The 21,470-nt window shown below is 38.7% G+C and overlaps 2 protein-coding genes across 11 annotated transcripts in view; one reads left to right on the top strand and one right to left on the bottom strand.

Annotated features, from left to right (window-relative positions):
• Positions 1 to 1,584: 1,584 nt before the first annotated feature.
• On the bottom strand, positions 1,585 to 13,724 carry ASTE1 (asteroid homolog 1). 5 transcript variants are annotated; one of them, XM_033132578.1, is made up of 6 exons: positions 13,444 to 13,724; positions 12,403 to 12,540; positions 10,939 to 12,258; positions 5,808 to 6,018; positions 3,812 to 4,007; positions 1,585 to 2,081 (listed from the first exon to the last, which is right to left on the bottom strand). In XM_033132578.1, the coding sequence occupies exons 3-6, from the start codon at positions 12,235 to 12,237 to the stop codon at positions 1,754 to 1,756; spliced, it is 2,034 nt and encodes a 677-aa protein (XP_032988469.1). In that variant the 5' UTR covers positions 12,238 to 12,258; positions 12,403 to 12,540; positions 13,444 to 13,724; the 3' UTR covers positions 1,585 to 1,753. The 5 variants fall into 5 exon arrangements, with proteins under 5 accessions (XP_032988469.1, XP_032988470.1, XP_032988467.1 ...); XM_033132579.1 differs by having other exon boundaries at positions 12,403 to 12,459; positions 13,434 to 13,724; XM_033132576.1 differs by having other exon boundaries at positions 13,434 to 13,724.
• A 125-nt stretch (positions 13,725 to 13,849) lies between these two features.
• NEK11 (NIMA related kinase 11) overlaps positions 13,850 to 21,470 on the top strand; it is a 203,233-nt gene continuing 195,612 nt past the window's right edge. For all 6 annotated transcript variants that reach the window (XM_033132582.1, XM_033132583.1, XM_033132584.1 and 3 more), the window contains exons 1-2: positions 13,850 to 13,987; positions 16,666 to 16,935. In XM_033132582.1, the coding sequence (XP_032988473.1) occupies positions 16,766 to 16,935 (170 nt within the window). In that variant the 5' untranslated portion in view covers positions 13,850 to 13,987; positions 16,666 to 16,765. The remainder of the gene's footprint in view (positions 13,988 to 16,665; positions 16,936 to 21,470) is intronic.

Genomic DNA, 21,470 nt, shown 5'->3' on the forward strand with positions numbered 1-21,470 from the left:
AAGCGGAAGTGGGAATGAATGGCTTTCCGTGCAAAGTTGGTGGTTTTAAAAAGCAGAGTTGATTAGTCAGAAAGTAGGACATTTCCATTGTTATAAGTGTCCCTCAACTCCAGGAATCAAGGAAAAGAGATTTTTGATATAATAAGGTCTTACATATTTATAATCCATATTAAATCCACTATTTGCTGGAAAAATACATTATCTTCTCAAAAATAGATGCGTATGACTGCTCTGTTCTTGATTCTTCTGGGAATAACCATTTCTTTAAAGACATAAAAAACTCATAAAGAGCCTCATGCACTCTTTCTAAAATAATAAACAAAAATTTCCTTATTTCAAGAACTTTTATTTGAAACAGAAGCCAGTCTTTAGGGTTGAAAACTTTAAGAGCAAATGAGATTGTGTTTTCGCTTTTTGTAAATTGCTGAAGCCAGTCAATACTTGGGAGGTGTGTTTGTAACATTGGTGATGCTGTACTTTAAGAGTATGGTACTGCCAGGAAAGTGGAGTGAATTATTTCCCAGATTTTAGTAACTGAACATAAGCTTGTTCAAAATGGCAGCTTGAAACCACATTTCGAGTTATTACACAGGGAATATCCCAGTGAGAAAGTAGAGAAGAAAGGAAGAACACAATTTGTATGAATACAAATGAAGTTAGGAATATACTTTCAGATCTTGCTTAAATATATTCATTCCACTTACTCTTTTATTTTCAAGTTCTTTATTTGAAACTGGCCAGTACCTTCACAATTCTTTTGGTATTTGTAATTTTAGCAGCCTTTAATAAGTTCAAGTGCAGTGTTTTCTGACTGCAATCCACAGTGGGAAATACATTTTGCACAACCATCTAATATATAATATGCATATCTGATATTTTTCATTAAAAATGCTGGTTATGACTCATTAATTTCACATCCCATTAATGGGTCAAAACCTGTAGTATAAGAAATGGCCTAGATTCTGGTATTGCTGCATGTATCTCCAATACTTTAATTTCTTCCTAGTGTTTCCTCCTCCAATGATCTAGCAGCTCAGGATGCTGTTTCTTATTTTGTTGGGGCCATTAGAGTTTCAACGTCTGCTTTGAAACCTGGGGCATATGGGGCATATCTAAAAAGCTAATGAACTCTGCCATGGTCTCATTTACTAAGTACTTAAAGGCATGTAGTTTTCTGTCTGGCATCCTAACTTCTATCTTCCAAGTCAGACCTTTCACAATAGAGAATGAAGATTTTTTGTATAAAGATTTTTTTTTAAATGATAGCCCAGCTTCTTCTTAAAGGAAATAATTGAGGTAGGAATTCTCTTTTTGAAAACATAGCTGACTACTTGTTGCAATTTAAAGGTTATAGACTATTAGTAATTTACTGAAATGGAACTTGAGAAGCACAAATATGCTTTCTTTTTTAAAAAAAAAATTGATTTGATTTGATTTATTTTTAAGGAAGGCGCAGCTCACAGTGGCCCATGCGGGGATCAAACCGGCAACCTTGGTGTTATTAGCACCACGCTCTAACCAACTGAGCTAACCGATCACCCCCCAAATATGCTTTCAAATGTCTATAAGGAATACAGAAGTTTTTTAAATCAGGTTGTATTTATTAAAAGAATACAAAATACCTTTAAATTCAAAGATTACCTATTGCAGTGTTTATCCCCTAACAGGTTAGTTGTAAAGAAAAAAGTTAATCATTTTAAGGGAGTTAACAGAAAAATTTTAAGTGAGATTTATACATCTGGTTGCAGACAGTTTATTCAAACTCTGAGGCCTGATGTTCCTCCATGTTTTCAACCATTAATGGCCCAAACCGATTGCTTACCTCGTACCAACATCTAGTGTCTGAGATGGTTCCCACTCTATTCTTTGATCGGTTGGTACCTTGTTTCTTTTGCCTTTTTTTTTTTGAATTTGATTTACCCTTTGGTAGGAGTAATACAGAAGGGGCAAATGCCCTGGTGGCATTGAACAGATGTTCATAAAGTTGCTTTGCCTCAGGACACATGCTCAGGAGACTTTCTACAGAGGTCGATGTTAGAAGTTGCCTGCATAGTCCATGCACCAGGCTTCCACTATACAGGCTGTTGAATGGGAGAGAGAAGGGTGCTGTTAAAGCATAGGTTCAGTGCACTGGGACAAGCATGGTGAACACAGCTTCAGCAAATGCATCTAACCACTGAGAACTCTTCTATGAAATTATTATTAAAATTACTTAGGCATAATCTGTTCCTTGTAGGAAGGAACTGAGTTATTACAGAGATCACTTCTCGGTTGGCAATATTTTTATGAACAAATTAAGTAAGGGAGGGTTGCTGGTTCTGCCACTAGCTCCAAGTTGAGGAGGCCTCTTAACACTTCAAAGAAAAGGAATGCCTTTGATAAACCAAACAGGCAGACTGTTGAAATACGAGAAAATTTAATGGTATCATTTGCAAGGTCAATCAGTCATTTGGACTAAAAACCTACTTCACAAATATAAGATGGGAGTAACTGCAAGCCAGAAATTTAATAACTGCCAGAGCTGAACAACTGGTGCCTTAGCACTTAATGTAGAACCATCATTTAATCAGTGTAAAATCATCATTTAAGAAGCTTTGGTAATGCTGAGATGCAGGAACAATCCTACTGAAATCATTATTGAGAGAACTGTTTGGTCTTGTTTTTCCTGCTTTGTTTTAAAGGGATTTCTGGCAACTTGAGAGGATCCAGTCGAGAATGACCTAAATTATGGAATAAAAAATCCATAGGTCAAAGGCCAATTAATCTTATTTGGTAGAGGGTTCTAGGGTTAGCTTATATATGAGGCCCAGAAATATGTAAACAACACTATTTACTGCTAGGAAGCTTTTCAACTTTTCAGTGTATTTTGTATGCCTCCATATAGCACTCATTTATTCAACAAATATTTGAGTACTTACTATATGCTGGACACTGGGGATACAACAGTACATAAAATAGACAGGACCCTGCCCTCATAGAGTTTACATTCAAGTGGAGAGAGACAATGCATATATACAATTTCAACTCCATTTTCTACCCATCTCCCTTTTACCTTCCTCACTCCCTCTAGTACCTTCTGGATGGACAATCACCAGGATGTCCAATCCATTGATCCTACTGCTTTTTCATTGGCCCACACGCTACTGCTATCATTTCTTTTTTACACAGCTTCAACTCCATAATCAAACATTATAATCACTGGCACACAGGCTGCATCTCCCTTCTTCATACTTGCCGGGCAAACAAAAACCCTTGATAAAGTTCACTTAAGCATCTAATAGTCATCTCACTAGAATAAAATGTCTCCATGACAGTGGAGATTTTTAAAAATGTTTTGTTCACTACACCATAGGCACAAAGTAGGCATTTAATTAATATTTGAATGAATGAGTGAACAATATGCCAAGTGGTAAGAAATGCAATTACAGAAATATAAAAGAGTAATAGGACTAGCGTGACTAGAAGTAGAGAGTAATAGTTCAGTAGGATGATCAGAAAAAGCCTTTATAAAGTGATAATTGAACAAGATTTAAAAGAAACGAGGGAATGAGTTACATCCTGCCAACAACTGCCTCTTTTCTACTTTTACTTTAGAACTGATTTTTTAAAAATCTGATCAAAAAAAAATCATGGAAACTTTGGGACTATGGAAATATTTGTTTCTGTTTCCAGTTCTTTAGCTATAACAGTGCTCCAAAACCAATTATACTAAGATTAATTTTTTTTTAAATAACTTCTTTGCTTTAAATATAAATAAGAGTATTTACTTCTGTGGTGTGCAGCCATCTGAACTAGCTTCCGTGGTGCTTACCGAGTTAGGTCTGGCTCGGGGAGAGGAGTGGACAGCAGCTGATTGAGATACATCGCCATCTGCAGACAGCACTGCCACTGACAGAAGATGTGAGCTGTGTCTAAATCCAGTCTCGTGCCTGGCCGTGTCTGCTCCTTCATTCTTTGCAACTCTTCATACAACATCTTAGCACCATCCTCCCGCAGATGTTTCTTATCTAGAGAAAGAGACAACCCAAGGGCAGTATTCCCCAAAAGACTGTATCAGCTTGTCATTTTCTTCATATATTATAACTTCAAATTCCATGAAGAAAAAATTTAGTTTAAATAACCAAAATGCTTTTCTGGCTCTTTATTATTTTAATGTCAGTGTAAAAGCCTTGCTGTATAAACTGAAATATTATACTGAAATGCCTTTTTAACGATAGCCTAACTTTATTCAACCTCAAATTATTTTATAAAACAGTATCTCTTCCACTGGTCTAAACACATCTGCATCACACTCTCCTAATCCTGAATCTGTCTCTCTGAAAAATACAAATTACTACTAAATATCATTCTTTATTGTTCTCTTCCACCAAACTTCCTTTCATGGAGACCCCATACTATAATGCACTTAAAGTAACAGGCTGTGTGTTCAAAGCACATTTTAATTTCTGTTTAACGGGAGGAAAACTAAAGTATGACTCCTAGAGAATGTGGCAAATAATCAGCTTCTTCACAGAGGATAAGGGGCAAGAAGCAAAAATCTTGGGCATGAAGAATGCTGCGTGTGTTCAGCTATAAGCTCCTGCAGGTTTCTCTGAGCAGGGATGCACAAAATAACATCCGGACCAACTTGAAAATAATAAAAAGGAGGCCCACCTTTTACCAATTAGCGAGCAGCAAGGCACTGAGCCTGCCTGGGGGTCGGGTCCACAATTCCTAAAAGAAAAGAAACAGACCCTTGACATGCCCCTTCTATTGGACTCAGGTAAAAACTGAACAGGCTTGTGCTCTGAGAATTTTAACTATATTTATTATCCAATGAGAGGAAATACCCTAAACTTATGTCTTAACCAGCAGTGGCCCTTAACTTCCTAGTTTTGCATTAAGTTGGCTGTCATACAACAACAGTCCCTTCTGACAGCTACTCTCACACTTGTCTTGGAGTCTACGCTGCTTCATTCTTTCATTTAACTTATTTTAAAAAGTGAACTCCAGAGTAGCACTAGCCAGTAGAACTTTCTGTAATGACGGAAATGTCCCATATCTGCCCTGTCCTCTAGCCACAGGTGGCTACTGAGCACTTGAAATGTGGCTAGTAGCTATCCTTTTGGATACTACTATTCTAGAGTGTGTTAACTATTGCATATATTTACATAAGCTGTCACAGCATTCATAATCTGTAAAGAGAATAATTCCATTGGAGAACTGAAGTGCTCCAATGCATCAACATTTATTTCACCTAATATTTAATTGCAGATGAAAGTGCCTCAGAGTATTTCTCCAATAGAAATAGAAGTTAGTATTTCTACCATCACTACTTACTTACTAATTGAAACTTACAATGGAGAAAAAGAAAAGTAAAAAAACAGCACAAACATGGATGTTTATCGTGCTCGTAACTCAGAAGTTTCACCGATGGGAAAATTTAATTATGTTTCTACTGAGGCTGCTACTGCTGTACTGACCACCAGGATAGGGATAGAAAATGTGGAACACAAAATGCAGCTGGCCTGTCACAGTCCTACTTCGTAGGTGAAAGCATTTGTGCCCCAGAGCAGATGGGATTAGGTGGTATCAGTTCATTTTCACTACTGTGCCCTTGAAATCAAACCCTCCAGCATTGAGCCCAGCACATGGACGTGCTCAAAAATAGTTGCCAATGAATGAATGACATCCTGGTGCCTCCGTTTCTAAGTTCTGATAGAATTGACAGGAGTAGATAATCCAGGAATATGTGTGTGTTGGTGTAAACTTTCTATTACATGGAAGTAACATGCAAAAATACACTCCTGGGACTTCCAGGTACCTACCAGGGCTGTGGATCATGGCCTGCAAGGGCCCCACCAGCATCCCCAGCAGTAAGGCTTGTAGATGATGCAGCTTTGCCTTGGCCTCTGGGTGCTGCAACCAATAGCAACTGACGGCAATGGGCAGTTTCAACGAAGCGGGGACGGGGTCCAGGATGGTCTGTTTCACCTTCAGCGTTTCTAACAGGAGCATCAGCCGTCTGGCCAAGGAGAGCTGAAAATACATAACAAACTTATTTACTTTATTTACTTTGGGGAATGTCTTTTTTTCTTTTTCCTAGTAAGAAGAGACTTTAATGAAAATGAAACTGCTGTATCAGTTTCTTACCTTCCTGGGGCAAAAAAAAAAAAATTGGCCACACTCAAAGCATTCAGAACATGAATAAGGTGATTAATAAATATGATTGACTGAATGTATTGTCTACAACTGTTACACAGCCCTTGCTCTTGTCCTTCCATCCTCCATGTAGGCTGGTGAGCATCTTCCGTGTACATGTCACTTGGGGAGCTTATTAAAAATTCCATCCTCAGGCTCCGCCCCCTAAATTTTGAGTCAGTAAATCCAAGGGGAGCCCAGGAATCTGCATTTTAACTTCTGCTTTGAGAAAGATCTATGCTCAACCACAACTTTACTTGCCAGTGAGTATTTAGGCCCCACCTTCTCCACAACGACGCCATTACAGACCACTTCCAGAAGAAACTTGGGCTACATGCACCCTTGGGGCATTATCATACAGCAGCCTTCTATTTGTTTGGGTCCTGTCTCATGACCCTACCCTGCTGAATGTTTTATTGTCTTTTTGTTTTCCCACACAGGGATTGTCCAAGGGTGGCTACCTGTAGGTGGAGTATATTCAAGGGACATAGGAATACTTAACGACTACCTGCTCTGTGCTGGCAGTAACACACCACACTCCCTTATACTCCATGTATTAGAGCGTGCACTTCAAATAAAAGGAAGTAAACAGCTATGAGGGCTTTGGGCTTGCTGAAATAATTTTCCCTAATGAATCTTAAGAACCGTAAGGAACCTTCCAGGTCACATACTTTCACAGATAAGGAAATTAGTACTATTAAAAGGGCACCTTCAGGGGGACTTGACAAACTTTGAGAGAAAAATAGTTGTACTTCTAGTGTGAACAGAGGAGTCTGAGCTTGACTTCAGAGACATTCTGTCCCTCACTAACTCCATGGCCTCAGGCAAGTTTCTGAGCTTTTCTACCGCCAGTCTGATCATCTGTAAAATGAGCACTATGGTGAGTTATACAAAATGTTTCATGGAACCCACCAGTCCTTAGCCCCTTCCAAAAGGGGCTCTACTCTGCTCACAGCCCTTAGATCTGGTTAGGTTTTACCTCATGTGACAGATAAAACCTCCTGGTTTTATCTCCCCAGGAGGAGGGAAAGCATAAGCCTGCAGAAGAAACTGCCACACAGAGGTAGAGGTGCTCAGAGAGAGGCTGGTCTTGGCACCACCTCCCTCCCCAAGAATGATCCACTTCCATCTCTTTATGATTAACCTCTCATTGGTTAACCTGAGTGATGCTCTGTCCACTGCAACTAATGTGACCAAAAAGGAAATCCTATCCTATGTCTTTACTGTGGGAATTAAATGGGAGATTGTATGAAGTTTCCATTATAATAGTTGGCACAAAGCAGATGATCAAAGTATTATTGCCACATCATGTTAAGAAAAACAAAATGAATAGACACTATCACAAAATTTCTATATTTTTACCTGCATTTGTCTCTGGAATCACATTTGCACCTGATACTGTTTTAGAATTATCATGGGCTAATTACAGAATTGATTAGCTTATACCAAGGGAAATCCAAATGATATCACGCATAAACAGTGAACTAAAATTTCACCCTGCTTTGAATACAGATAAGTGATGAGATCAGTTGTCACCTCCACTTAGCAAGTATATTCAACGTGCTATACTAATTGACTCAACTGGATTTGCATGTCTCATGAAAAGTTGAAAAGTGTCCTGATCCCTACGTCACACCATATAGAAACAAATCAGTTCTAGATAGATTGTAGATCTAAATGTGAAAGGCAAAAAATTTTTTCATGACCTTGCAGTAGGCAATAAATTCTTAAGTAGATCATCAAAGGGATAACCATAAATAAAAATTTAAATTATACTATATTAATATATAGTATAAATTATACTGTATTAATATATATATTAATATTAAGAACTTCTGTTTATCAAAACATACTAGAGTGAAAAGACAATTCACAGAATGAGAGAAGCAATTCACAATACATGTTATTTGACAAAGGACCTTCATATAAAAATAAAAATATGAACAGGAAAATGGGCAAAACACTTTGAACAGAAACTTACATAACAATATCCAAATGGCCAGTGATGCTCAAATCAGTCATCAGAGAAATATAAATTAACACCTACTAAATTGGCTAAAATGATGCCACCACACAACTATTAGAAGAGATAAATTTTTTTACAAGGATAGAAAATACCAAGTATCAGCAAGGGTGTAAAATAAGAGGAATTTTTATAAGCTGCTGGTAGGAATATTGGTAAAACCACTTTACAAGACCATTTGGCATATATCTTCTAAGCTGAACATATATATGGGTATCCTACAGCCCATCAATCCCACTCTACTTTCTATTGCAAGTTATATATGCAATAGAAATGTGTTCATATTATATTTTCACTAAATGGTGTGCACTAGAATGTTCATAGCACTATTCATAATATCCCCAACTGCAAACTACCAAAATGCCCATCATCAGCTATAAGATGAAAAACCAACTGTGGAATATTCCCACTATGTAATAGTATACAGCAATGAGAAATGAATGATTTACAGCTACTCAGTGATATGAATGAATCTCACAAACTCAATAAAAGAAGCCAGATGAAAGATTCATACTGTACGATTAAATTTTTATAAAGTATTAAAACAATCATAACGATTCCATGTTGTTAGAAGTCAGAGTAATGATTACAGGGGTGGGAGAAGTGACTGGAACCATACACTAGGGTGCCGATAAAGAGTCTTCATGTGGCTGCTTTTTACATGGAACTGTCGAGTAGGTGAAAATTCATCAAGCTGTATAATTATGTGTGCACTCTGCTATATGCACATATGCAGAGAGGGATGAATTGCAAAGAGGCAAGAGGAAACTTTTAGGGGTGATGGAAAACATTCTTTAATTGCAGGATGGATTCACGAATGTAAGCATGCATCAAAACTCAAAAGTGCACACTTTAAATATGGGCATTGCCAGTGGATGTCAATGAGTTCTCAATAAAGCCATAAAAAAGTTTTAAAAAGCCCTCCAACACAGCACCATTTACGGTGTGAGCAGAAATGTCATTTCAGCAAAACATCATCCTTTAGAATGTTGCCAATTACAATTTTACTGGTGTGGGTAAAGTTCTAATAAACCATCTGTCTGGAATTTGACCCATGCTCAACTTTCTAGTTGTGTAAACCTAGAAACATGATAAAGTTTGTCAGCTGTGTTACTTAGCATGATAAAAATGACTCTTGTAAAACTGCATCTAGACTTGAACTATAAATGAACTGTAAACACCATATCCTGGGGCTTCTCTGACTGCAATGACTTGTAATCAAGCATGTCCCTTGCAGAGACCTTGAAAGCTGTATCTATGGAATTGTTACAAGCAAGATTGGATCCTGTGGGGAAGAAGCAGTGAGACTTTCTATTTCTTTAATTGAGACATATTTCACATGTCATAAAATTCATCCTTTTAAAGTGGTTTTAGTGTATTTATAAGCCTGTGCAACCATCACTACTTCCAGAACATTTCATCACCCCAAAGAGACCCTGTTCCCATTAGCAGTCATTCCTCATTGCCAAGGAGGCTCTTGGACCACCTTGATGTGAATCCCGTTTGCTCCTGCCTGAGCTGTCACTAATGGGGAGGCGAAAGAGGCTAGTTCCTGCTCCACTGAGTAGGCCACGGACTGATGGACTGGCATCACTGACAATTTGGGCTGGATAATTCTTTGTTGTGGAGAATCTCTTGTGCATTGCAGGATGTTTAGCAGCATCCTTGAAACCTCTTCCCACTAGGAACCTCTCCCTTCCCCCACCCCCATCCCTAACCCTCAGGTAGTGACAATCAAAAGTGTCTTCAGACATTGCCAAACATCACCTTCCCTGGGGGGGTTGTGTGTGTGAAATCACCGCCAGTGGAGAACCAATGTTGCAAGGTCTCCCACATTAAAGGAAAGCCTGATTCAAACCTGCTGGGAAGCTATGGTTGCTGTTCTACATCCTCAGTTGACTGGCACCACCAGCAGCCTATGAGTCTCGGGAGTCTGAATATTCAGTTCGATTTAAGAAAACCCACAGTGGGCATTTCAATTGGTAATCTAAGTTTATCTGCCTTTAATTTGTAAATTTAATTGTATTAGCATAAGCAGTTTCATATCTATTCATAACTTTTAATTTATTTATGTCATATAAAAAACAAAATAAACACTGGGATCCAGGAGAATACTTTTTACCTTGAAAAGGTGATTGGTCTATTACTCAGGTTTAAGCAACACTGACTCAGGCTAAGAGTCATGTTTTCAGTATCAAACTAAGCAAATCACCATGATGCCATAAAGCGAAAGCCTAAAAAAAAAAGTCCTCATCAATAAAAATGAAAAATTAGATCCAAGTGTCAGTATAAATCTTGTTAATTGAAAGCTGGTACAGCCTGAGATGTTAGTTATGCCTATGCTCAATGCCTGTAGGCACACTTATGTTTTTGTTTTTTTGTAGCTCAAAACTTCTTCCTTTCTCTTTTTTTAAGCCACATAACCCCCTTTCTGTTGACAACTAGTATCCCCAGAGTTTAAGTTAATAACTATAAAGATAACACAGACTACTGAAGCACAGTGGAAACGGCAGATTTGGAGCTAAAAGATCTACTTGTGAGTCCCAGCACTGATACTCGCTGGCTGAGGTATTATATAGTTACCTACTTTGAGCCCTAGTTTCCTGACCTATGAAATGCGAGCAATATGGCAACCAACCTCAGTTTGTTATATTAAGAGGGCTAACATACATAAAAGCATTTTGTAACCTGGAAAGTGCTTTACAAACATTACATTAGTAACTACAAACACTTACCTCAGTCAATTTGCTTAAGTCACAATGATCTTTGGGCAGTTGTACTGCATCAACAATTGATGTCTTGATATTTTTGTTAATCCTTTCCACTTCGCTGAAAGTCTGAGGAGGCAATGAATTCCAGGACATGTTTTCCAGATGTGGAGAAACATTCAAAAGAAGCCCATAGATAATTTGCCGGATGGGCAGAGATATTCTGTAGGCATTTGGTTGCTGCATGTTTTCTACCTGTGTGTGAAGAATGGTCCGTCTTAGCACCAAAGCATCGCTGATGAAAGGAGCTAGCTGGCCTTTGGCCAGAGCCACTAGTACCCATTCCGGTAAACCTAGATTCAAGGCATCTGGACAGACATAAGTACCGCACTGGAAGAAATCCTGCAGCTTCACCTGGGACTGCTGGTATTCTTCCATGGAACAGCAGAGAAGTTCCTTAACATTTTCTTGATCCTTTTTTGGTAGATATTTCAGAACATTATCTAGTGCTTCAGTGGGGTCAGCAAAATGAGACAACCAATTCAGAAGTCCCAGAACTCGGTGGTGTCTCCTCCCCTTAGAACTGGCAGCTCCAAGAGGGAGACGTACTTTACTTAAGAATCTCTCCATGATGGGCAGATTAACATGGTCATTTCCACACAGCACCGCAAAGAGAGGTAGTAGAGCTTTATTCATATTGCTGAAGTAATGGCAGAGTGCATCCAGGGAAAAGCATTTGGCAGGGATATAGTAGTCCTGTGTGCCCTTAATTGTGTTCATGTTTCTCCACTGAAAGCTATTCAATGGGCAAAACCCCGTTTTCAGGTCAAAAATGCAAAAGTCACTATCTGATGATAATACAGGGCAATTCCAATGATTAGCCAGGGTCATAATGTCCCGATCTGCTTCTGAAAAGCACTGGACAAAACATACCTGCAGCTTGATCAAAACCTGGATGAACACTTCCCGGATGAGTAAGGGACATACATACCCACCCCCACCAACAGAAAGGGAATGGGCCATCTGGATCTTCTCTTTAGCTCGATCCTTCAAAGTTGTAAGCTTTTTATCTGAAATGTCACATCCTCCATCTAATACAACATATGGGCATATATTACAAGCAAACATTGATTCAAAGAACTTTTGTACAACATCTGCAAAAGAATCATAGTCCCCTCCATACCGGAGCTCCAAGTTGGAATTGAAGCAAAGCCGGTGGAAGAGAGCATAGCCATCAATGATAATTTTTGTGTCTCGCAACTTCAAATCAGTGAAGAACTCATTACTGTGATCTTCCACAAAACTCATTAGTCCTCGGATACCCATGATGACTGTCTGAAGAATTGCCTGTTTAAAACAAAAGAACACACTTTGAAATGATGCTTTTTACAGGGGACCAAGTCACTGTTTCGAGCACCATCAAATCAACAGCAAATGTTATAAAGAGCTCTTTAAATACAACATATTAGGTGTCAGAATCTCAATTCTTACCTAAATCCTCAGGCAACACCAACCAGCTGGGTGCTTTTTCCCTCTCTTTTGCTTTCCCTGTGTGTTGCAAGGCACAAATTCAATAATTGTTTCTCATGGAGTTTGATCTTTGGATACAAATGGAGGCTGCTGGTGATTCTAAAGGAAAGTCAGTCAAAGTCCATTATTGACACACTAGTATAGCACTTCTGTGATATTGATATTGCGACACTTAATGGTCATCATACAAATAACTTATGAGTCACCATACAGAATATTTAACAGTCACAATACAGAATATTTATTTTGTGGGATCAGAAAGCCCTAAGCCATAAAAATTATATCTTTCTCAATCTCATAATTAATAAACCAGAAAGCACTGCGCTTCAGTTAACTAAAGTGTGTCAGGTCAATGATAAGGATCCAGTTTTTCTTTTTTGACAATCAGAATCTGGGAACTTCTTTCAGACTGGCTTATCGGTCCATTTTAATTGGCATAGTTTTGAGTAAGGAAAGTTTTCATGCCTCGAGAAGCCTACCTCTCCAGTTTTACCCTCACCAGAAGCTCATTTCATCTTCTTCTCTTTGCGTATCAGGCCCAGTTACAAAACAACATCCTTCAACATCTGGCTAACTTAAGTCACAGGATCACTATTACAAGTTTCTCCTTTAGCCTCAGGCTCCACTATGACTCGGCATGATACTGTTACAAAATCATGAGATTATGTTAAGCATGGATTTTTTTTTGCATTAATTGTGATTTTTAAAGATACTGCATTAAAATATATTTATCTTGATTACAGAGTTTGGGGGCATCCCCTTTTGCACCTGACTCACTTCACCCGTCTTGGCCGTATCTCAGCACCGTGTTCTGCATAGTACTTATCTCTTTAGAAGTTTGTCTTGTAAATCTTATGCCAGCTGAGACCTTGTCAACTCATCCCAAGCTAACTACAGAACCTTGCACAGAGTAGCTGTTCAACAAATGCGTGCTGGCGGAGAAAGGCACACGTAAAGGTTTGATCTAAGTCCTCAAATACAGGCCTTCATACCTCGCCCCACCTGGGCCTTCACATCCCGCCACCCGGACCAACAGCAGGGCCACCTCCTCGGTCCTCCCAGAAGGCCAGCCCCTACGTTAGAAGCTCTCAGGTGAGGCGGGGAAGCCGGAAGCCCTGGCACCTGAGAGTCCGACCCCAAGAGCGGGAACCGGAAGCCTCTGGGTATGACGTCACAGGGAAGCCCGTAGAGCCAGAAGCGCCCAGGGTAGGCGCTCCGCCGCGAGGTCGCTCCTCGGGAAGGCTGAGAAGCCCGCTCCGAAATGGCTGCTGTCAGGGTAGGGAAGCGAGGCCCGCCCGCCTGGCTCTCTTCTCCCCGCCCACTTGACTCCAAGGACACTTCCGCCCCGCTGACAGGCTCAAAGTCGCCTCGCCCGACTTCCCAGCATGCCCGCGCTGTCTCCCTAGCAACAGTGCCCAACATCCGTGGCCAGTAGTGGTCCTGGAGCTCGGAGGGTCCTAGACACCTGCCCGACGTACATCCCGCTTACGGGCAGGACTCTGAGCATCCCCAGGGGCCGCCGCTCCTGCGCGCTCGACCCGGAAAGGTATGCGAGAGGCGCTCCCCCGGGCGTGCCGGGCTTCCCGGTACCGGGAAAGGTGATGGTTTCAGGCTGCCCCGGTGGGGGCCCGCGTACTTGCGTCTCCATGCCTGCGACCACCTCATGTCCATGGACTCCTTACTTCCTGGATTTGCTCCAGTCCCAGGAGTTGCCAATGCTCCCTCGATATATGTTAACCCGCTTTGCGAAAATGTAAATTCGAAAAAAAGTTGAGACAAGGAATTGTTCGTTTTACCTTAAGGTTAAGGTTTATTTTTAAGTTTAAATTTCAACTTTAGCCGAATCTAGTGTCAAATCTACTTCCTCATTTATCATTACCAGGAAAGAGAACGACTTGGCTTCAATCTGTGATGAACACTCTCTTCCCTTGTCTTTTCCCCCCATTCAGCTCAGCTTACCTCCAAGGGTTAGTTTGCACAGGGAGGTAATCTCTCATCTTTCTCACGTTTCCCATCCAACTTTCTAAATCTTCTCACCCCAACACTTTCCTCCCCAGCGTTGCGCAGCAGTTGGTCTGTTGGATGCTTATTTGCCCTAACAATTTATTGAACACGTACTATATGCCAGGCAGCGAAGATACAAAGGAAAAGAAGGTGTGTTCCAGGCGCTCAAGTTCATTCACAACCCTTTGAGGTGGGGTGAGGGTACCTTGAGAGGTGAACTGGTAGTTCTAGAATCCACAATGCAGTCTATTTTCAAGCAACCAGGTGACACTATGGTTGCACAGAAGAGACTAATAGAATTGATGGCCTAAAGGTGGACTGGGAAGGGGGCTGCAGCGCTGAGTCTGTGAGGTTGGGCCAGAGGGAAATTAGTCCCAAAGTACTCTGTAGCCCCGGCCAGACTGCTTAGACGCTGCAGGGTTTAAACCCTCATTGACACATAGCAGCTGCTGGGAAATTGGATTTCTCAAAAGTCCAATTATTCTCTCTTTTGCTACACGAGGACTTTTATCTCATCTCTAAAATAAGGAAAATTACTGAGTGATCTGAATGATCCTTTTCAGTTGAAAAGGTTATAGGAAAGGTTTTTCTTAACAGCTTAATTTGGTCAGAAAACAACACTTCTATGCTAGCAGAGGAGGCAAACAAAAGATACATTTGGAGGCCTGCACTCCAGTTACTTTTTTCAGCAGATTTCACTAATATTTTCTGTGATCTTGATAATCCCACATAATTTTTTATTTATTCAGGGATTTTGAGGTATGGGCCTTAGCTCTGAATTTCCAACCCAATGCTTATGTTTTAGTATTGTCATGAGCACATAGACCTCAGATGATTTGGCTTCCCTCCCTCCTTTTCTCTCTCTCTTTCTCTCTCTCTTTCTCTGTTACTAGTCTCCTTCTCACGGCATCAGGTGAAACTTACCTGATTATACGTTATTTCAAGAAGGAAAATGCTGTAAATGGGCATTTATTTGTTTATGTTCCATTCTGAAGCCTATTATTGGCCATGTACCCCAAACTACACAGATAACATCTTGTTTTATCATTACATACGACAGGTTTTTGTTTTACAGCTTTGGAATTGTTGAATATGGAAACCCTACTCCAAGACATAGAATCTTCGATTTAAAACCATGTTTTCATACAGATTTGAAACAAAACCCACTTTTCATGATTACTAACAAAATATTTTACATTTTGATGAAATAAAAGTGATTTTGCCATGCACATATATATGAAACAGTCCTGCCTTTCATAATTCTGCTGTACATTTATAGCTCCTTGAGGAATTACAGATTTACCTGTAACATTTATATTCAGCTAACATTAAAATACAATTTTAGGCTTGACTGCTTTTGTGACACTTCTTGTTTCCAAACCAGGGAGATTACTCTATACATAGTGTGTATAACGGAAACTTGAGAAACTGGATCAGAATTTGCTTAGTATGGGAAAAAATTCATTCTAAATCCTTATCCCTCTTCACATCTACTCTAATAAATGCTGATACCATGGTTTAAAGTCTACAGAAGAAAAAAGTTTAAAGAAAGCAGCATCATGCTAATTTCTGGTTTAATCCTAGTTCACTATTTGTTATTCAAAATAGACGTAGGAAGAAAGACAAAGTTGATGCAAATATATAGATTTAAGGAAATGATAATGTTCTTATATGTGGATGTTTTTTAAAAAGTAGGTGGGGAGTATATATATCTTAAACAGATTGTTTATTGGAAAATATATGTACATCTCAGAACTTTGGAGAAATTTGACTGTAACTCAGTTTTGCCAAATTTAAATGTAATAGGGAAGGTTCTCTTCCTGTCCTCTATTGGAATCTTCAGTACCTTTTAACATTTTTCTTTCAAGTCATTCAAGTTAATCAGTATGGTGTCATTCAATCCACTAATAAAGGTGCAGGTGTCACTGTCAAAAACTTCAACTTTTTAAAAAAACTATAATTTAGTGGGATTTTTTTTTTTAATTTTATTGGGGAATATTGGGAAACAGTGTGTTTCTCCAGGGCCCATCAGCTCCAAGTCATTGTCCTTCAATCTAGTTGTGGAGGGCGCAGCTCAGCTCCAAGTCCAGTCGGCACTCTTGTTGTTGAGAGCTTGCGCTTTAACCAACTGAGCCATCTGGCCGCCCCCAAAACTTAAACTTTTTATTAGGAATAGTTCAACATCCTTTACACCTGATCTCTGGGCTTTTCATCTTTAAGGCATTGACCGCTGCTACTTGGATGAATTCAACCATCCCCTAGGAGATTTGAATGTTAAGTTTCTATAAACAAAGAAACCAGTTCTCTCTTGTTTGGAGCAATGCTGAAATTCCAAGAGGCTGCTAAGTATATGAGTGGATCAGTAGCCAGTTCCACTTATCCACAGACCTTGATTGCAAGAAGATATGTGCTTCAAAAGAAACTTGGCAGTGGAAGTTTCGGAACTGTCTATCTGGTTTCAGACAAGAAAGCCAAACAAGGAGAGGAATTGTAAGTAAAAATACTTCATACAAATCTTGGCTGCCCTGTATGTGTAGCTCTTAGTTGATTAAGGACATGGAGTACCCTTCACTTTGCTTAAGAGTTTTTCTCTACTATGAAAGTTTATAGGGTCCAATCAAGTCGAAGGAAAAGAAATAACGAGAGTCATCAACATAAGCTAATATTAGATGGTAGCCCCTGTTTGGTTTAAATCTCTAATTTGAAGGCTCTATGACTACAGACTTCGAAAAACTCCTTCATAGAAAAAAGCCAAAAGTCATTAATATCATAGTTCCTTTAGTACACCCTATTCACCTCTATGTGAATTTCTATTTATTTGCGTTTCACAACATTTCTAAAACTGTAGTTATTATAAACAATTCTTATTTTATCGTTCAAGAAGTCCCAATCAGGTTAAGTGGAAGCAATCTTGCAATTGAGATTCTGATGTGCATAAAAATCTTATTTTCACATAATGTACCCCATTTCCCTTCTCTTGGTCATTTGGGTACTTTACTCACCTACTGAAAGGCCTTTAAAAATCTGATCTGAAGGCACCATTCAAGGAACTTTTCTATCTCTTACTGAATTCTTTAATGCAAAGAGCTATGTTGTTGATGGTAAGTACATTTCTTCCGGGTAAGTATGAATTTTCATTTTTTGCTTAAAGTTGTTTGAATTTGCTGCAGTGAAAAGTTAGTTAGAACTGAAGTTAGGAGAAGAAACTTGCACAGGAGAAAGAGAAAGCAGAAGGAAGCATGATCCAAGAAATCAGCCCTTAACTCCTGAAGAACACATTCCCGTTCCATAATCTATTCTTTATTCAGAGGTTTTGAGGCTACTTCAAATTCTTCCAGCTTTTGCCCATTGGATACTTATGTGTGGGTTTAAAATCAGTGTGATAAACAATTTTCTACTTCTTAATGTTTTTTTAGGAATTATAAAGGTAAATGTTACAGATGCTACTATTTTATTTTAAAAGTCAACCTTTTAAATGGTCTTTATGTTCAATTTTTTAGAAATTAGTTTCAGGTGTACAAAACGATGCACTAGTTAGACCTTTCACCCCTCACAAAGTGGTAACCTCCTCCCCCAATCTATTGCCCCTCTGACATCATATATATCTATTACAATTCCACTGACTCTATTCCCTAAGCTATACTCCACATCCCGTGACAATATATATATTAAATTATAGTTGACATACAATATTATTCAGCTCCAGCTTCAGGTGTATAGTGCAGTGTTCAAGCATCTTCCCTGTCATGAAGTGATCTCCCTAATAAGATATGTGCCCATCTGACACCCTACAAAATCTTTACAATATGTTCAAAATTTAAAAAATTGTCTAGAATTCATAGTTTTTCTGGTAAAACATGCTTTATGACTTCTACCAAAAAGAATTATTTTCCCTTTTAAATCCTAAAGGTACTTTTCCATTTATTTAGAACAGGATGATAAATTTATGAAAATTACTAGAGAACCTTTATGGAAACATTGAAAGTAAGACCTAAATCTTACCTAGGATTTGTGAAACCACGCTGTAAAAACCATGTCCAATTTTGGTTTCTTCAATTAACAAATATGAAGAATTTTAAGAGAATTCACAGAAGGCTAAAAAGTAGATTAAAGGGATGTAAATAAAGAAAGATCTATGAAGACCAAACTTGAGTTTAGATGATCAGAGTTTAGATGATCAGTGACTGTAGTCTGTGTGTGTGTGTGTGTGTGTGTGTGTGTGTGTGTGTGTGTATGTAGAGAGAGAGAGAGAGAAAATGAGAATATGAGAATGATGCAAGAGGGGGTTCGTTGGTTAGGAAGTGATTTATTAGTGACCTTCCCTGTGCCTGCACTAGTCTTAAAACAAGTGACTTGAGCTGAAGATGGCAGACGAATCCTAGGTATGTGGAATGAATCCAATAGTGGGGATAACTGACAAATCATTTGATACCAGAAGGTCTAGTCTAGAATCTCTTGGAAAGGAATCATTAATTATCAGAATCTCTACAACATATTACATACTGGCCACATTCAACCTTCAGATGTGTTTCATTTGGCCTGCATAGTGTTTGTATTTCAATCTAAATTAGTTGCCACTATGTAAAAATGCACAGCTCTCATAAAAAAAATGAGTTTTTCATCTTTTTTGAAAAAAAATCAAAAGATTTGGTAACATTTGCTAACATTGCTACTTATGTAGCCAATATGGCTGGAGCTGGGTAGCAGCTTCCCCTTTAGACAGACCTTGTGCCCTCCAGTTAGCCATTCTTGACATTCCTCACTGTCTCTTACACCCAACTGCATCACATCTTTCCATGACCTGCCTACCTTTGTAGACATTTAATTTTATAACTCTCTGCTAAAATCATGAAGAATCATGGATATGGCTGCTCACAAAATCCTAGAATGCCAGAAGGAAGGCAGTACAGTGTCACAGTTAAGACCACAATCTTCAGAGGTGAATAAGAAGCAAATCCAGTCCCGTTTTTAACTGTGAGGTTAAGGTTATTCAGGTTCCTAATCTGAACTTCAGTTTTCTTATCTGTAAAATGGGTATAAAAGCTCATAGGATTGTAATAAGGGTTAAATAGATATCTGTATACTGTATGTACAAAGTATCAATATAAATATAAAGAATTTAGTATGAATCAATATGAGATACTTATAAATACAAATTTATTTGTACATACATGTATATAATATAGATATCACATTGTCTCACATAGAATTATCACTCTATAATAGCTGAGACTCATTTATAAACAATCCAAGTTGAAGGAATAAATAAAGAAAGCTTAATAAAACTTTATCTACCCAATAACTGTAATTGGGATTCCCTATTAAATGGAAGTTTTTTTTTGCATTCCACTTTTAAGAGAGAAAAAAATGACTCAAACAAAGCAATCTGATGTCAAACATGTAATTTTTAAAACTTCTTCAAGGAAGTTTCTTGAGATTGTAACAATTCTTTTGCCATGTATTCTTTTATGTCTCTGTAATCGTCCAAAAGAAATTGGTATTCAGAATGTTGATCTTACAGCTACGTAAGATAGCAACTCATCAGCAATTGCTGTTTAATGCATGTATGGAGGCAGGAAACTAAATTCGTGTTTTTTCAGATTCTTTCCCCAGAGTATTAAAAGTTGAACCTTCAGTTTGTGAGCAAAGCACATTAATTAGCACCACCCATTCGCCAAGCAATTTGGTCAGGTAAGGTTTTAAATTCTGCTTTACTTACTAGGCCATAAACATAGGGAGTTGGTTAATGTTAAAGATGGGTAGAAAGTTAATTCCTTTTTTAAAAAATCTGTTATACATTGTTAGTTTCCCTGAAAGCTATCATTTGCAGAAAGGATTCTGCAGCTAGAAATGAGTTATAAAACTCTTTATTATAACCCCAGTTCATTATAAATAAGGACTCTGAAGCCCAGAAAGGTGAAGTGATTTGCCAAAGATAGTGTAGCAGGTTCATAGCAGAAATGGGGAAATATGAGCCCAGGTCCTCTGGTTCCCATATGGTGCTTTTTATTCAAGTGTACCAAGTTCCTAACACCATAACATGAGAACTCTATCATTTACATATTCATAGTTCATGGGCCAGGTAAGAGTTCCTTGGTTCTCCAGGTCACATACCTTCCCCACTCCCTCAAGGAGGTTTAGAGATTGTTTTGATTGCTGCTGGGGGTGGTGGGAATGTGTTAAGGCTTAAAAGGTAAATACCTGAGGGAGGCTAGACAGCTATCCTATTTCATAGATAAATCTAGATTGGAGTTTGTTGTCTGAGAAAAATGTTTCATGGAGGAGAGCACAGAACAAACTGGGAAACTACAGTAGATGGGTTGCCTTTAGGGTAGAAATGGATTCCAAGAGTAGGGTGTGACCCTGGCATATATACTTTCATTTTTCTTTAGCTGATCCTTTTGGTATGTCATCACCTCTAAATATGTGAGATGTACATATTCCGTTTTCTCTTTCCTCCCTCTTGGACACTTCACTGAGGTACAGTACTTCCGTTCTTGTATTGTGTACTTGTTTGTTTGAAGGATTCTCTAAAGTACTTTTTTTTGACATTCAATATTATTTTATATTAATTTCAGGTGTACAGCATAGTCGTTAGACATTTATATAATTTAAGAAGTTATCCCCTGACTAGTCTAGTGACCACCTGGCACTATACATAGTTATTGACTTTGTTCCCTGTGCTTTACTTTACATCCCCATGACTGTTTTGTAATCAATTTGTAGTTCTTAATCCCTTCCCCCTTTTTACCCACCCCACCAACACCCCATCTGGCAACCATCAAAATGTTCTCTATATCTGTGAGTTTGTTTCTATTTTGTTTGTTTGTTTTGTTCTTTAGGTTCCACATATAAGCAAAATCATGTTGCATCTGTCTTTCTCTGTGTGACTTACTCCACTCTCAACACAGTACCCTCCAGGTTCATCCACACCACCACAGAGGGCAAGAACTCATTCCATTACATGACTGAGCAATATTCCATAGTGTATATGTATCACCTCCTCTTTATGCATTCATCCATCA

Source organism: Rhinolophus ferrumequinum, chromosome 17 (assembly GCF_004115265.2).
Source record: "Rhinolophus ferrumequinum isolate MPI-CBG mRhiFer1 chromosome 17, mRhiFer1_v1.p, whole genome shotgun sequence".
NCBI classification, from domain to species: Eukaryota; Metazoa; Chordata; class Mammalia; order Chiroptera; family Rhinolophidae; genus Rhinolophus; species Rhinolophus ferrumequinum.

Coding starts and splice junctions, on each gene's coding strand:
- ASTE1 (XM_033132578.1), bottom strand. CDS start 12,237: ATGGGTATCCGAGGACTAATGAGTTTTGTGGAAGATCACAGTAATGAG. Junction 4,008..5,807: donor GGCCATGATCCACAGCCCTG/GTAGGTACCTGG, acceptor CTCTTTCTCTAG/ATAAGAAACATCTGCGGGAG. Junction 2,082..3,811: donor CCCGAGCCAGACCTAACTCG/GTAAGCACCACG, acceptor CCCATTCAACAG/CCTGTATAGTGGAAGCCTGG.